General features: G+C 38.9%; 1 protein-coding gene across 3 annotated transcripts in view; it reads right to left on the reverse strand.

Annotated features, from left to right (window-relative positions):
* The window catches only part of polr3b (polymerase (RNA) III (DNA directed) polypeptide B), a 74,096-nt gene that overhangs the window by 5,780 nt on the left and 51,233 nt on the right, over positions 1-17,083 (reverse strand). For all 3 annotated transcript variants that reach the window (XM_057836411.1, XM_057836410.1, XM_057836412.1), the window contains 3 exons: positions 16,929-17,046; positions 12,675-12,817; positions 5,491-5,594 (listed from right to left, as the gene is read on the reverse strand). In XM_057836411.1, coding sequence (XP_057692394.1) covers positions 5,491-5,594; positions 12,675-12,817; positions 16,929-17,046 — 365 coding nt within the window. The remainder of the gene's footprint in view (positions 1-5,490; positions 5,595-12,674; positions 12,818-16,928; positions 17,047-17,083) is intronic.

The raw sequence follows: 17,083 nt of genomic DNA on the forward strand, positions 1-17,083 counted from the left end.
ACAGCCAGGGCAACAAAGGAGTGGCTTTGTAAGAAGCATTTCAAGGTCCTGGAGTGGCCTAGCCAATCTCCAGATCTCAACCCCATAGAAAATATGTGGAGGGAGTTGAAAGTCCGTGTTGCCCAACGACCCAAACCATCACTACTCTAGAGGAGATCTGCATGGAGGAATGGTCCAAAATACTAGCAACAGTGTGTGAAAAGCTTGTGAAGAGTTACAGGAAACATTTGGCCTCCGTTATTGCCAACAAAGGGTACATGAAAAAGTATTGAGATGAACTTTTGGTATTGACCAAATACTTATTTTCCACCATGACTTGCAAATAAATTCTTTAAAAATCAAACAATGTGATTTTCTGTTTTTTTTGTTCCACATTCTGTCTCTCATGGTTGAGGTTTACCCATGTTGACAATTACAGACCTCTCTAATATTTTCAAGTGGGAGAACTTGCACAATTAGTGGTTGACTAAATACTTATTTGCCCCACTGTATGTTCCCTTTCTTTATACCAGGAGACATTGTAGATCAAAGCTTTTCATCCTTTATTGAACTTATGCAAATTCTAGACCAGAAAAAACAATTCACACCACATCATCAAACAAGTATGTCACAAAAAGTTCTAATGGAGTTTTTTCCTACAATATTCATTAAAAAACTCATTTGCTGAGTTCTGCTCCGACCAAAGCATTTTGACGTGATGAAGGTTAGAGCTGAATGGTTTTAGAAAAAGAATATGATTTTTTTTCTCTGGCCAATGCATGCCATTTCAAGTGGATTCACAATTTTTTATCATTGACAAAGTCTTATTTACAAACATGAAATGGAAATACATGATAATACCAAAAAAAAACATAAGTTATTATTGGTCCTTTTAAGTTTTTTAAAAATTGGTTCCAAAACGCAGTGATGCTTGCTGCCATGCTTCTCTAAATAAGTCAATGTGTTTTTCAACCGGTGTGCCGTGAGAGATGAGAAATTATCCAATATCGCATTTTTTACTTTTTTTTTTTTTTTTTTTTTTTTTTTTTTTTTTTTTTAATATCGTCGGGCGGAGTTGCAGAAGGAAGGAAGGAGTAGGTAGAAAGTTCTCGGTTGTGCGCAGATGAGCGAGGTATTGCTCATGTGGCGTTCAAGAACTGCTCGGATTTCTAGCCATCACCCACCTCGCTGTCCGCGACAATGTGGACCCCAGCACATCTACTGTACATAATTTGATTAGTGTTGGGTCTAAAACTCGTTCTAAACTTATTTACTTATTTATCCAAGGCAAGCTGACAAAAGGCAGGGCACGGTGAGACAGAGTCAGAGAGTTGACATTTTTCAACCTGCAGGTTGGGAGAGCCAGGAGACATGTTCCGCGACCAATGTCTCATTAGAGTCTCTCTCTGAACTCTCCCGCGCTGCTAACTTTTATTGAGGGCTTGTTGATGGGCGGAATACAGTTACAACACTGTTGTCCAACGTGGCGGTATTCTAGTCAGTGATTGAACAGTCACACTTCCTGGTTAAAAGTCACACTTCCTGATTGAATTACCTGAGCAGGCAAGATATCTTTGTTTTGAACACACATTTGCACTCAAAGTACTGCAGCTTGGTGGAAAAGTACTGACACGTTGTGTGATGAATCAACATATGTGTGTGTATCTACTTATCAGCAGGATGTGAACAATCACTGGTAAGCACATGATTATGGGCTAAAACTGTATTCTTCATAATAGCTTGGGAGTGCGCGTATAATAGCTGTGGGAGAGCAAACTGGTATAATATATTTGGCACCCAAAAACAAGCTTATCTTACAATTAGACTCGTCAAGTGTCTTATTCACAAAAGTGTCCTTTCCATTTTATCCGTATGTGACAACCGGCAATCCTCCCCGTGTTTTATTCCAACACTTTGTCGAGGACAGCAAGGTGGCTGATGGCTAGAAATCAGAGCAGTTCTTGAACGTGACAGGGGCAGCTTTCCAACAGCGCCATGGTGCCAAGCAAGCTTAAACGTAGTCTCCAAACAAAACTTCAAAACAAGTCGATGGACTACTTGTTCGCCTCCGTGAAAACACAGACACAAAAGGTCCCACACTGTGGCAGAGACAATAATACTACCTGCCAGCAAAGCCATTGTCAGCGAGATGCTCGGCCCTGATGCGGTTAAAGACATTGCCCCCTGTCTGATAATTCTGAGCTTTTCAATCCTAACTGCTATAAAAAATAAAAACAAAGAGACTGAGAGCTGTTGAAGAACATTCCTGCCAGGATATTGACTTTGTGTTCATCTAAACAGGCTCAAATTTCACACTGAGTACGTATAAATACAGAGAAATTATTTTATAATTAAATATACTGTAAAGAAAGTAGTTTTGAAACATTTTTGGTTTGTGGTGTGAGATTTTTTCCAAAAACGTGCCGTGACTCAGGAAAGGTTGAAAAACACTGTGGTAAGTTATATTTTCCATAAAATAAAATAAAATAAAATAAAAAAATATATATATGTATATATACTAGTACCAGTATATATAGACTACTGTTTAAAAGTTTGGGGTGTTTTTCAGGAAAAGTCAGAAAGTCACATTTTCAAAACAAACAAACAAAAAAAGAATCAAATTAATGTAGTTATAAAATGAATAGAAACTATATAGTCATTATATTGACAAGGTTACAATTATGATTTTTATTTGAAGTATTTTTTTTTTCCTTCAAACTTTGCTTTCATCAAAGAATGCTCCATTTGCAGCAAGTACAGCTTTGCAGACTTTTATAATTCTAGCTGTTAATTTGATGACGTGATCTGGAGAAATTTCACCCCACGCTTCCATAAGTCCCTCCCATAAATCAAAATCTTCTTACCTTAAAGAGCACCTAATGTCATCCGTCAAGCACGGTGGAGTTAATGTGATGGTTTTAGGGTGCTTTGATCATGGATTGTACAGGGTAGAAGGAATTTTGAATAAGAAAGGGTCTCGCTCCATGTTGCAACGCCATACCATACATTGTGGACAGCGCTTGATTGCAGTGAATTTCATCATAGAACAGGACAATGAACTAACAAACACCTACAAATTATGCAAGAACAATTTCGGGAAGAAGGCACCTGTTATTCTATCTGTAATGGAGTGGCCAGCACAGTCACCAAATCTCAACCCCATTGAGCTGGCTGTTTTAGAAGAAGCTTGACCACAAGACGGGCCCATCAAGCTAATGCATATCATGGGATCATGTGGAAAAATTCCAGAATCACTCGACAAATCAACAAAAAGTCTGCAATTCAGCATTTCTTTTTTTCTGAACGAGTCTGAATGAGAAAATTACTATTTCAAACAAAAATCATTTCTAACCTTCTCACTGTCTTGATTATATTTTCTGTTCATCCGGTAACTTCTTTGATTGAAAAAGACATGGAAAACACAAACTTTTGAACGGTAGTATACTGGACTGTCTCAGAAAATTAGAATACACAATATTCTAATTTTTTGAGACAGTCCTGTGTATATATACAGGACTGTCTCAGGAAATTAGAATACACAATATTCTAATTTCCTGACTGTCTCAGGAAAGCGTTTGCATTTAGTTTTATTGATTAGGGTGGAAGCACTGCCCTCTGGTCTGCCTCATTTCACATGGCTGAATCCAACTGCTCACTGTTAAGACTAACGTAAGCTAAGTTTTTGTTTGCGCTAATGTTTTTTAATGCATTCATAGTTTAGTTTATAGGTATATTTAGCCATTTTTTGTGGAAATATGTGTCTGAACAATTTGTTAGGAGCATTGTAAAAAAAAGTTAGTATCTTATAGCATTTAAGCTAGCGGACTTTTGCTATGTAAGTTAGCCAATTGTTCTTTTGTTGTACATAGATCCTCATTTATTTTATACCGTTTGAGGCTCAGCTCAGGTATTTTAATTTTTCATGTTCCTTATCCGATTACTTGATTATTCAAACTAAATAGTTCATTGATTAATCGACTACTAAAATAGTCGATAGCTGCAGCCCTAGTAGTATATATAATATACATGATGACATAATATTAATATCATTGGATAAATTAAATCCCTTTACAGCAGGGGTCCCCAAACTACGGCCTGCCTCCACATTTGGTCCGGCCCCCTGAACATTTTTTTTTTTTTCCTCAATAGTGTTATTTATTACCTGGCTTTTTTCTGTGAAGAACCCAGAGAGGGTTATTTGGTTATTATCTATTTAATTAATATTGTTATTATATTATATTATATTATATTATAGTATATTACATTTTATTATATTATTATTTTTATTTTATTTTTGTTCCGTGACGAATCCAGATAGGGTTATTTGATTGTGACTTTCTGAAAAACAATAAATTTTTTCATTAAGGCACTCCTGCAATCGTCATACTTTTTCTGTTACAAAATGACCCGGCCCCTCATCAGAGAAGGGAAAAGTTATGTGGCCCTCACAGGAAAAAGTTTGGGGACCCCTGCTTTACAGTAACAGTGTATCTATTGTGATCATTTTAAATTGCGCTTAGTATTTTGTCAGAATTGTTTATTAAATTGTGAAATGTAAATATTTCTTGTAAAAGGGGCAGAAATTAGTAGATTAGTTTAGCACAACAGATCCTGGATCAGGCAAGTGAACATTAAATAAATCATGGTATTGGTGATTTCAAAGCTGTGTGTGTGTCTCCAAAACACAACCCTCCACCCCCCCAAAAAAAAAAGTTGCGATGTCTCAATTAACAATATAGTAGTAAAATAGATTATTCGCTGCCAGCCCTAATGCAACTATTGCTTTGGTGCCACCTTTGTGCCAAGGAACTATGTTGATGTGAGGGGAGGAGCTGCTTCTATAAAGATCAATGAGTTAAAACCAGCCATGAGGATGACTGATTTCTGTAATTTTGCTGAGGTCGCCGTGGCCCAACTCCTGACCCCGCGCCATAAAAGCCCGACACCTACTCTCCGACATCCTCCGCAGCCAAACATTGCTGAACGCTCGCCATGGCGACAACAGTGACTAGCAACCGTGCTGGCAGAGGCAACTTGAGCAGTAAAGATCACCGCTGCTTTTACAGGCAGAGACGCTCTAAACGTCTTCTGTGCGTGTTCGATAAAACTTGCAACACTCAGCTGGCATCCGTCGCCTTGGTAATGGCTATCTGTTTGTACGGCATGGTCAAAATGTCTTTTAGTCAAAAGGACGAGAGTGCTGGGAGACAATGATAACCTCAGGAGGTGATAAGGATGCCTTTGTCACAGGAATGGGATTGACACACATCTATACGCTTTTAAATCAAATGATTTCGGCAGAATTCACCTCCTGAATTTACTCAGCAGACCATGCAATCCAACTCTTTTACGGCTATTGACAGTGCTAGACGTCCAGTCCTCCATTTGAACTTAGAGGGTGGCTGCCATCCTCTAAGTTCAAATGGATTGGACATCTAGCACCGTCAATGGCGCTGTAAGAAGATATTTACTGCCAGCCTTCTTATTCAAATGACGGTGCAAAGAACATACTGTCATTCTGGAAGGATAGCCATGTGGGTTCATGATGATGTCGGGACAAATGCCCGTGTCACAGAAAGGCATGTCTTCTTGGGGGACGATGAGGCCACAAACACCTGAAATATAAAAGCACAAACAATACAATTAAATATTAGTTTTATAGTATAAGTAAATGTATATACTGTAGTACTCCACTGCATATTGTCTTCACCATTCACTATTACTAAATTCACCTATTGCTAGGGGTGTGAAAAAATTTAAAAATGGTGATATATCGTGATACTTTGTATCCCGTGAGGTTATCGATGGGGGATGCGCCACCGCCCTCCACTCCCGTTCCCATCATCGTCCGCCCACCCGGCCCACCAGACACCGCCGCAACCCCCAACTAACACGGCACCCGTCAACCGCCCTATTACTGTGGCTTCCAGGTCCCCGACTGGCAACCATTTAATTTTTTACATTTTCATAAGCCAGTATTGAACCTTATCTGATTATTGTTGGTCGCTGGGTTACTGTGATGTTTTGCAAAAAGCCCTAAACTCACATTTAAATTGTGAAGATGAAATATGGTTACCACTCACCTACGCTTAAACAGCTTAAACAGCATTAGTAAAACTGCTTTAGAAAAAAAAAACAGTCAAATTACAGTTGACAGTAACAAAAAACTTATCAACAAATATAAAATGCTGAACAAAGTACAGCGCCAATTGAGCATTCATTATGCGCCACATGTCAACGTATTCTTATGCCGCACAGTTCATTACCCTAAGTTTCCTTCTTTTTTTTTTTTTTTAATGGTCATTCCTGACATATTTTTAGGTCTTACTAAAACATTTTGTTGGCTTTTAACAGATTTTTGTTAGACTTGTGGAAGATGTATTCTCAGATTTTTTCAATTTTTCATGTCCTTTGTTAGATTTATGCTTGTTTTTGTGAATTTGGTAAGATTTGGCAGAATTTTGGACAAATATTTTTTCACACTTTTGCCCATTAGTTGTATTTATTACTATAGGTAGAAAAAGCAGCCTATTTCCGATGTCTAAAGCAGATTTTCTAAGCCAATTTTTTTCCCCCAAATCACTTTGATTATAAAAGGCAATTGAAACATTCATGATATAAATTTCTATATTAGAAGGTAAAAACATTTTCATTTGCTACTTCAATTTGTAACACTGGCCACCAGGTGATGCAAAACAATTGACGAAAATCCTTACCCAAAGAGTGAACATCAGTTATCTTAACATAATAAGTCTTATATACTGTAAGCCTAATCTTAAAAAAAAAATCCATATGTCGGCCGGACATTTATCAGCCAGCCAATATAATGCTCGACCTTTACAAGAACGATTATCACCCAACTAGGGCGTAGGTTTGGTCTCAACATTGGTAGGGACAATATTACCGTAATGCACATAATACAAACAATGATCCATATAAGGGACAGCTAGCTTGCCTTCTTTGTTCCTTGTGGAGGGTGGCCCGACAGTAGTAGTTTTGCAGGTTAGCAAGTTTAATGTTATGCTAACTCTGATGCAGGTCGGCATCTCAGTAGCAAAATTAGTGGTGTCTCTCCCACTTCCAGAACATTGACGTCTTTTTACATGACTTACAGTGGCTGCTGCTGGCCGAAAAAAAACTAATTTCGCTCCTCTCTGAAGGGGGCGGAGGAGGCGCCATGTTGTCGACATAAATGGGCTGTGTGAGTGTGTGTGTGTGTCTTTATAGTGGTGGGGGGTGGGCTTCAACTCATCAACCAACCAAACGTTCGTTGGGGGGGGGGGGGGGGGGCGGCACGTTCAGCAAATGAAAAGAGATAAATGTAAGTCTGAACATAATGAAAATAACTTAATAATGGTAGGGTCTATTCTGTCATTACAACATATGGGAAGACAATATAAATTACCTATATAACTGAACTTTTATATGTAATGCAAATAAGGTTGCTTAAAAGTTAGTGGGGACAATTTGAGCATCCTGAAAAGTTGTTAGTGTTATTTCCCTAATGTCCCTATGCAAAACTACGCCTTTGTCATCCAAAGAGCGAAAATAAATTTTCTATATATCCGCAGTGCACACAATCACATTGAAGAAATATTGATGATACACTCCTATCGCTAATCCGGAAGTGCATTTTGTCAGATTTGGTTTTTTGGGCGTGTGTTTTTTTTTTTTCCATTTACAGTTTTTATGGTTTTACAGATTTGATTCCATTTTAATGAGTTGTATCCAGATTTTGTCAGGTTTGTGGGATATGTTTAGAAAATTCTTTTGAGTTATTATTTTCCTGTTTTCTGTCAGTTTTTTTCCTAGATATTTGTAGTTTTTTTTCAGGCAGTAATTATTTTGTCTATTGTGAGAGCTTTGCTCCTATGTTTTCCTTGGTGAGGACTTCTACTGGATCATTTCCTCCCTCATGTGGACAGACAGGCTCGCTTTTATGATTCGTCAAGCATCCCCGTAGCTGAGCGTTTAAGTACGAGTGCAAATGTTTGCGGAGGGGGACTGCAGCACTCTTGCCTGGCCAGGGCAAACAGATTGCAGGCCCATTTGCAAATGAAAAAAAAAAAAAGAATCGGAGAAGGAAGTAGAGAAAAATCTGCTCAAGTTTTTCAGTGCCACTGTGAATTTAAATGAGTTTATTAGTAGTTTATCACTAGTAGACGTTTAAATGCATTCTAACTGGAGAGTTCCCTGTTGAAATGGATTGGACGTCTAGCGCTGTCAATGCCATACAACGAGATAAATTCGACAGAGAGCGCTCGGGATTACACGTTGCTGACCCTCAGAGCAAGTAAAGAGGGAACTTTTGGAGAAGAGATATTGAAACCTCTGCACGCATGGAAAAAAAAAAGGATAAATCTCTTTTTTGGCCTGCCTGGTTCATGTCACTGACTGCTAATGTCAGGCAGGATGTTGTGACAGGATGTTGACCGGCAACAAGTGCCACGTTTTACTGGAAAGTCGTCCAGCAGCAGGAAGCGGTGGGCTGAATGGGAGCAGGAGGAAGGCCGGCGTAGTCAAAAGAGTGGGGAGGGGGAGAAAACGTGTCGAAGAAAAATATAGAAAGTAGGGTAAAATAGTGGGGTAGGTGAGCAGCGAGGACCGGGCGGCGGTTCCCATGGCAGACGTGCTCGGTGTTGTTTGTTTTGTGTGAAAGTGGATGATAAAAGAGGCATGAAATCAGCAGAGAAAGGCAAGACAACAGTGTGGGTCCACCGCCCTCCATCACAGCTCTTACAGCCCCATGCTGGCGGCTCGCACAATGGACCACCCCCCCTCCTCCTCACAACTTCAGCCGTGTGTGAGTGTGTGTGAGAGAGACCGGTAAATAATTAACTTATTCTGCTCTGCTGACCAGGACTTATGGGACTAGTCATGAGAAGATGGAGGACACTCACATTCACTTTTTAATTAAATAACAGAAATGTATACTTCAATCAACCGTTAACCCTTTCATGCGCAAATTACTATTATGCACTCATTTAACTCGCTGGCTGCCATTGACGGCGCTAGATGTCCAATCCGTTTTGACTGGGAGATGCGAATGAATGAAATCGCCCCTTCAAGTCAGAATGAATTGAACGTCCAGTGCCGTCAATGGTACTGAAAGAGGCGCAATCAATGCCAGTCCTCCTAGTTTGAATGAATCAGACGTCTATCGCCGTCGATGGCGTGCAATGAGTTAAATACTATGAAGAAAAAAATGATCAACTTCAATGTATAGTGTTACTTGGGGCCATAACCAGAGCATGGACTTCCGCCAGACCCTACCCATCGCCTAAGGTTGGGGGCCTGCCCACACTCAGCTTCAGTTTAGGCTAAGTAATGCTTCACAGTCGGTCGCAGTAATTTTTAAAACCAACGCAACGCCGGATTTAAGTTGAAAAAGTACGAAAGCTGTACCGCATACAAACAGGAAGGATTGTCTCAGGAGTGATTTGTTCGAGGTTTAAAGGTAATTATTATATTTTTCGTACCATTAATGCATTTTGAAACGTGAAAAAAATCAGAAATTAATCGCTTCGGCATTGGCGTCATAATTCGCAATATTTACGTAAAATAAATGCTTACTGCCCGTCTTCTTGCTTTTAACCAACAATCGAGACTGTTTCACTTTCATATCTATAAAGAAATCGGGTATTTAAGCATTCATTCACAAGAATTTTCAACGTTCGACACATTCAACATATTTACATAAAATAAATGCTAACTGCCCGGTTCGTTGCTCTTTTAACAAAGAATCGAGACTGTGTTATGGCCATATCTATAAAGAATTTAGGGATTTACGCATGTATTCACAAGAATTTTCAACATAAAAAGCTCTTTGTGGTAATAAGGTGGCGCCACAGTGGCTTAAAGACGTATTTGACATATTCATATAAAATAAAGGCTAACTGCCCAGTTATTTTGCTTTTAACAAAAAAGCAAAACTTTTACGTCCATATCTATAAAGAATTCAGGGATTTAAGCATTTATTCACAAGAATTGTCAAGGCTCTTTGTCTTTTCACTCGGTCAGCTTTGACGGAGATAGGCCCCCTATTAATCGACCATGCGCCCCGTGAATATATTATGCAGTCTATGACCAGAGGTTGTTTTTTTCCCATTTTAATTTAGTAGTTTAATAAAATTGTATTACAGTATTTTTCGGACTACAAGTCGCACCTGAGTACAAGTCGCACCAGCCATAAAATGCCCAACGAAGAGAAAAAAAAAATAGAAGTCGCATTTTTGGGGCAAATTTACTTGATAAAATCCAACACATAGAACAGATATGTCATCTTGAAAGGCAATTTAATATAAAAATACTATAGAGAACAACATGTTCAATAACTGTACAGTGTACAGTGCATGAACAACGAAATGCGAACATACTGTCCTCATCAGGACGCTACGGCTCGGTCCTGGCTATACAGCAAGCTAAACTCCCAAATGACGATGCTGGACGTCCGTATAATTTGCTGAATCAATTTCATCCACGATACCAAACAGGTTCGCATCAACGTAAATAAATGATAATTAGGTGCGATCACAGCAATGTCACAAACAGTTAGCATGCGTTCGCTAGCATTAGCACATCGTTCAAACAACCACACAACTGGCCCTAAGTGTCCGATCGCGGGTGGAAAACACACAACAACAACAGAAAAGATGATCCATACAGGCGTTGCCTCTGTTGAGATATTTTACAAGCATAAACAATGAACGTAGGTTAGCAGTCGTCTCTCTCTCTCTCTCTCTCTCTCTCTCTCTCTCTCTCTATCGCCCACTCGCTCAGACAGAGACGCTGCGTAGCTGTCCGTCTTCTTCTGGCGTGTGAGCACTCTTATTTGCGTAAACAAGTGCGAGTGCGCTCCCATGTGGGCGTGAAAGAGCCACAAACTAAAAGCATGCATTTCAATATAAAAAAGTCAATGAAACAATTGAACACACATTGCCAAAGGCAGAACGCGAACGTGGCCATAGCTATTAAGAGTTATTCAGATAACTATAGCATAAAGAACATGCTAACAAGTTTACCAAACTATCAGTGTCACTCCAAAACACCAAAATAACATGTGAAATGGTATCATAATGTGTTAATAATTTTACACATAAGTCGCTCCTGAGTATAAGTCGCACCCCCAGCCAAACTATGAAAAAAAACTGCGACTTATAGTCTGAAAAATACGGATCTTTAAAGGATACACTTATTTATAATTACTTAAAAATACAGTAATGATTAATATATTAAAATAATAATAGCTAATATTATAAAGGGCTAAGGGTCTTATATGTCAAAAAAAAAAGAAAAAAATTGAAAAAAGTTAAAGATGTCAAGTCAATGGTTGAATTTGTACAAAAGAGATATTGTTTCCTTTAAACAAACACTTGCTCCTATATTATGTAGAAGGAAATAATATGTAATTTCTAGGGCTGCCAACGATTAAAATTTTTAATCGAGTTAATTACAGCTTAAAAATTAATTAATCGCAATTCAAACCATCTATAAAATATGCCATATTTTTCTGAAAATTAGTGTTGGAATGGAAAGACACAAGACGGATATATACATTCAACATACGGTATATAAGTACTGTATTTGTTTATCATAACAATAAATCAACAAGATGGCATTAACATTATTAACATTCTCTTAAAGCGATCCATGGATAGAAAAACTTGATAAATGTTAGTACAAGTTATAGAAATTTTATATTAAAACCCCTCTTAATGTTTTCGTTTTATTAAAATTTGTAAAATTTTCAATCAAAAAATAAACTAGTAGCTCACTATTGTTGATGTCAATAATTACACCATGCTCACTCCACAAACCCATAAAATCATTTGGACCCAAGCGCCAGCAGAGGGCGCCAAACAACAAAAAACAAGTGACAAGCGGACATTACACTGCTGTCATTTTAATCTGTTTAAGCGGGGCATGTGCGTTAATTGCGTCAAATATTTTAACGTGATTCATTAAAAAAATTAATTACCGCCCGTTAACGCGATAATTTTGACAGCCCTAGTAATTTCCAATATTTATGTTGTAGTTGATGCTTGGAAAAAATATAAAAGAACCCAATTTTGGCACAAGAATGAAAAAGGAAAAATGTTGCTTTTTGTATAAGCTAAGGGGAAGTGGATTCAAATTAGGAATTTTCACAAAAAAATACAGTACATTTATATTTTAAGGACATATCAGCTAGGCCCAACTAAAACAGTATACTGTATGTTTTGCTTCCATGCATAAAAAAGTGATTCTTGCTTGATTTCATGGCAGTTTTGACAGCAAATTATCCTCTCATAACAGTTAGTGAACACCTCGACAAACTCCCCCCACCCGGCCTAACCCTCCAGCGACCCCGCGTTTTCCGTCACGGAGCAAGACAGCAGACATTATCCCGTACTGAGCTGACCGCCCTGTGGCCACCGCCTTAATGAAGAGAGTAAATTATGCACGGCGCCAGTTAGCTGTTTTTTGATTAAAACATCATAGAGGCACCTCTATAGGGGAAGTTCCGGCCAACAATGGAGGCTGTAAACACTTTTTTTAAGGCCAGAATACGGCTGGGGTGTAATAAATTTGCATAGTCTGGCACAGGACAAAGAGCCAATTAATTGAAAAGACCTCTGGAAGGGATGGGTGGGTGGAAAACGCCAACAACCTGTGGAGATATCTTGTGCAACAGGTTTCCCTTGCTACTTGCGCACCTTTCTGTCCGTGTCGACTGCTGAACTTGTCTCCGATCTCGGGCCTCCTGGTCTGCCTGAGGAGAATCTTGATAAGGAAGGCATCTTCGGCATTGGACGAGATCATGACCTTCTCGATATATGAATCCGTTGAGCCCTTGTAGCTGCGGAGAAAGAAAGCAACGTGTTTATAAGCAGGAGTGGGAACCTCTTGGTACCTCACGATACAATACGATTTGCGATACAAAGCTCACGATAACGATGATCTGTCGATACAACGATTATTGATACATTGGTCAGGAAATCATTCAACAATATTCTACAAACTAATAAACAGAAAACCAAGCTTCTGCTGTGAATTGGAATGAGTTTATCACTAGTAGACGTCCAATCCATTTGAACTGGGAGGGTGGCAGCGAATGAACATTCGTTCATTCGCTGCCATCCCTCCCACTTCAAATGGATTGAACGTCTATGGCCGTCAGTGGCAGCCAATGCCAGGCAATGAGGTAATTTTGGGCCATTATCTGTTGATTTTCAGTTATTTCCTGTTGATTTTGGGGTATTTTACGGGTCACTTCCTGTTGATTTTGAGTTACAGAACAGGAAGTGACCTAGGAATCACCCAAAATAAATAGGCAGTGACTCAAACTCAACAGGAAATGACTTGTAAATGCCCTGAAAATCGGACAGAATGACTGACTGCTCTGGTTTCGAATGAACGTTCAAAGGCTAAATGGATTCGGTGTCGTGCTCCGTCAATGCAGCCTTAGGGGTAACAGACACTATTATGGTGGAAGATTTTGGTAGCAACTTGTTGGTTCCTTTTCATTTTTTTAGACATTGACACCTTTTTAAAACGATACCTCGATTCGTGGCAGGAGCATATTGATAACCTTTTGTGATACAAAGTATCACGATACATCACCATTTTGATATTTTGTCACACCCCTATTTATAAGCATGGGGCTGCTATCACCTTTGCATGGTACGATTACCCTGAGGAAAAATACTGTGGTATTACGGAATCAAAATCAAAGGTCTTACATGTGTTATTTTGAAAAGTTGGGGTTAAACATTCTTTACTTCCATTAAACTATGTATTTTTGATTCCCTGCCATCGTAGGCGACATCGATTTTGACTGTGAGTAAGTCTGTCATGGACAGCGGTCTTCAACACTTTTACAGTTCGGTTCATTTTGGCGATCCAGTAATATGAGTAGTTCCCGGGTTGCGACGTACCCGACTACGTGATTTCGACTTTACGACCCCTGAGAGTCCAGCATTTTGTCTCCAGTTGTTTTAGTTTTTTTTTCAGTCGCATAAACAGTACCTAGTTCCTATTGCCTTTCTTTAAGTCAGGATCCCCTTATCCCCCAAGCAGCGTCCTGCAGTTGCTTTCTACCGGGAGATCCGCCTTTAGATCCCATTTCCTTGTTCTCCTTAGAATGCTGCTGCTGCTTTCCCCCCGGCGCCGACTCCTCTTGCGAGTCCCGATCCGGTTTTTGAGTTCGGACAGCAGGCTCACGTTGAGAGAGGCGACGTTGGTGACCTGAGCGCCCAGGATATCCCCCCTCACTCGCCTTCCCTTCGTCCTACAGCGCCCTTTTCTCTCAGAATGGCGACTCACTCTCAGGTAAAGCCTGAATAGTCCTTTAATACAACGGGATTTAACACAATATACCTCACAGTATCTTATTTTTTACTTTATTTGATCAATATGACATATAATACATGTTTTTTGGGTAGTTACTGTATTGGCCCGAATATAAGACGGCCCTGATTATAAGACGACCCCCTTTTTCAAGACTCAAGTTTGAAAAAAAGACTTTTTGAACACCAAATTAATTTTATACAGAAAATAATTACAGTACATCTGAAACAAATGATTCTAACAATAAATTTGAGATAAAAAGCATGTTATTTTGCCTCATTCAAATCTTAATATTTGAACATTTAAATGTGTAAACTAAAGTGCAAACACATTCGGAAATGAATTGCTTCTGGTTTTTGAAATGTAAATAAACCAATCTATTCTGATAAAACAACAACATTGCAATAACTGCATTAACCATCAAAGTGAAGTCTAACTGTAGTCTTGAAACAAATCTGAATAAGGAAAAACATTGCAATAAAATAATGCAAACTGGTTAAACTTGAGAGTAGCTGAGATGTGTCTAGACCGGGTTACGTCACAAGAGCAGGAATGGAGCTCGTTCGTAACCTAGGCACTACCTGCACTTAAATGCCATTGATAACGATAGACGTCCAATCTTTTTTGACTGGAAGTAAAAAATGATTGGACGTCTATTGTCATCAATGACAGCCAGGGAGTTAAATGTTGAAGCCGTTAGAACAGCAAGAATGTTGTTGAAGTGATTCATTGCTTTCAGTGCTGTAAGTAATAATGTGATAAAATTACTGTGTGGGTAATGTAAAAACTGATTCGTCAGTCACCATCAATGGCAGCCAAGGAGTTAAGCAATATTTGGAGGACTTGCTACAATAAAAATGTATTCCATGCGAATTTGAAATTGATTAATAAATATTACAATTCTCAAACTACAATTTTGCATGATCGGTGAGCTATTTTTAGAACATAAGTGGTTGGGTTCGTGTAGGGTTGCCAACTGTCCGGCGGCGATACCAAATAGGTACTAAATTCCAGGTTGTCCCGCACAATCCGGGACTGCTGGCAACCCTAGATTTGTGCTCCTTAGGGAGTACCTGATGCCTGTGAGCACCATGTTGATTAGCTCTACCATACAGAAGAGGATAAAAAAAATCAGAAATAAACAAATGTAAATATTAAGAATTCAACTTTGAAATGGAGTGAACAATCTATTCATTGCTCAGGCTTTAAAGTGATAAAATCACTGTGAAACACAACACAAGCACTTGGCTTGTCTATACTTAATATCCCCTGCGTCTCTGCTGTTTACTTAGAAAACACCAGCGAGCAGAGGTGGGTGGTAACGGGTTACATGTACTCCCTTACATTCACTTGAGTAACTTTTTGAGAAAAATGTTCTTCCAAGAGTAGTACTAAGCTATACTTTGTGCTTTTACTTGAGTAGATTTGTGACGAAAAAAACGTTACTCTTTCTCTGCTACTTTGGGCTACAGAGAGTTAAAATTTTCCTCTTTATTCTACATGTTAGATTTTTTTTTTTTTTTTTTACCATCGATGCCAAGAGTAGAGACCTGCCTGGTGTATTACCGGGGTAGCTCTACCATTTTCACCAAAGAGACGTCGCAACAATAATCACATGACTCCCATATGTCAATCAGACGCAAGCTTGCCGTTCTATTTTCACGCCAGCCTGTTCAATCATGTGGTGTCTTTAAAGCACTGTAAAAAGTGAAGTATTTGATCTAGAGCGCTGCCCTCAACATGACTCGAAAGCGCAGATTTTGACCTCTCCCAGTTTTTATTTGGCACCGATTGACCACGGAAAACTGGAGATATGACCATTTTAATTTCAAAATAGTAATTATGAAGGGACTTTTTACTATTCAAACTCGGAACTATTATCTCCACCAGAGGGCAGTCATGCTCTTTGGACGAATAATGCTTCATTTATGTCATTTTTTTCCCCTCGTCGGAATGCAAATTTTTTTTTCTTTGGCTTAATGTGGTTATGTAATGGGTTAATGTACCAATGTTCCATTATAACAACAGTCCATATAGATACATTTATGCTCAAAAACAAAAACAAACAAAAAAAAAAGTTCCATCAAACATATAATAAATTACTCACAATGTTACTCATTATTTAAGTATTTTTTTCACCAAATACTTTTTTACTTGAGTACATTTTTTGGATGACTACTTTTCATTTTACTTGAGTAATATTATTTTTGAGTAACGCTACTCTTACTAGAGTGAAATTTTTGGCTACTCTACCCACCAAGTCTAGATTGCAAGCGGTCGATCATAATGTGGGATGCAGAGTGCAGACTAAAATGACTAAAATAAAATAACTAAAATATCTTAGTACCGATATGATGAGTTTCTACGATACCTTTTTTCTTGAGTTTTTAAAACCTCAATATACCTTCAAACAGGTTATCAGCACATCGCTACTTTTAACTGCCTGAAAGTTCCCACTCAAAAAAGAGAACGTTAGTTTAAATTGTCGTCTGTCTCTAAATGTGCCCTATGATTGAAGGACGACCAATCCAGGGTGCAGTCTGAATTGAACGGGGAGAAGTTCCAGCTCCCTGCAATTCTGAAAAGGACAAGCAAATGGATGGATGGAGATTTAAGCCCACCTGATGGGCACGTCCCTGTATTGTGGCTGTCCTGGTTGGGTGCTGCCCTCCAGTGGTGTCTGTGTGACGGTCGGCATGGATTTATTTACCAGCACCTGCTTGTTCTCAACTCGCTCACCTGGGGCACATCACAGGAGCAAAAGGCACGCAGTTCA

Source organism: Corythoichthys intestinalis, chromosome 5 (genome assembly GCF_030265065.1).
Source record: "Corythoichthys intestinalis isolate RoL2023-P3 chromosome 5, ASM3026506v1, whole genome shotgun sequence".
NCBI classification, from domain to species: domain Eukaryota; kingdom Metazoa; phylum Chordata; class Actinopteri; order Syngnathiformes; family Syngnathidae; genus Corythoichthys; species Corythoichthys intestinalis.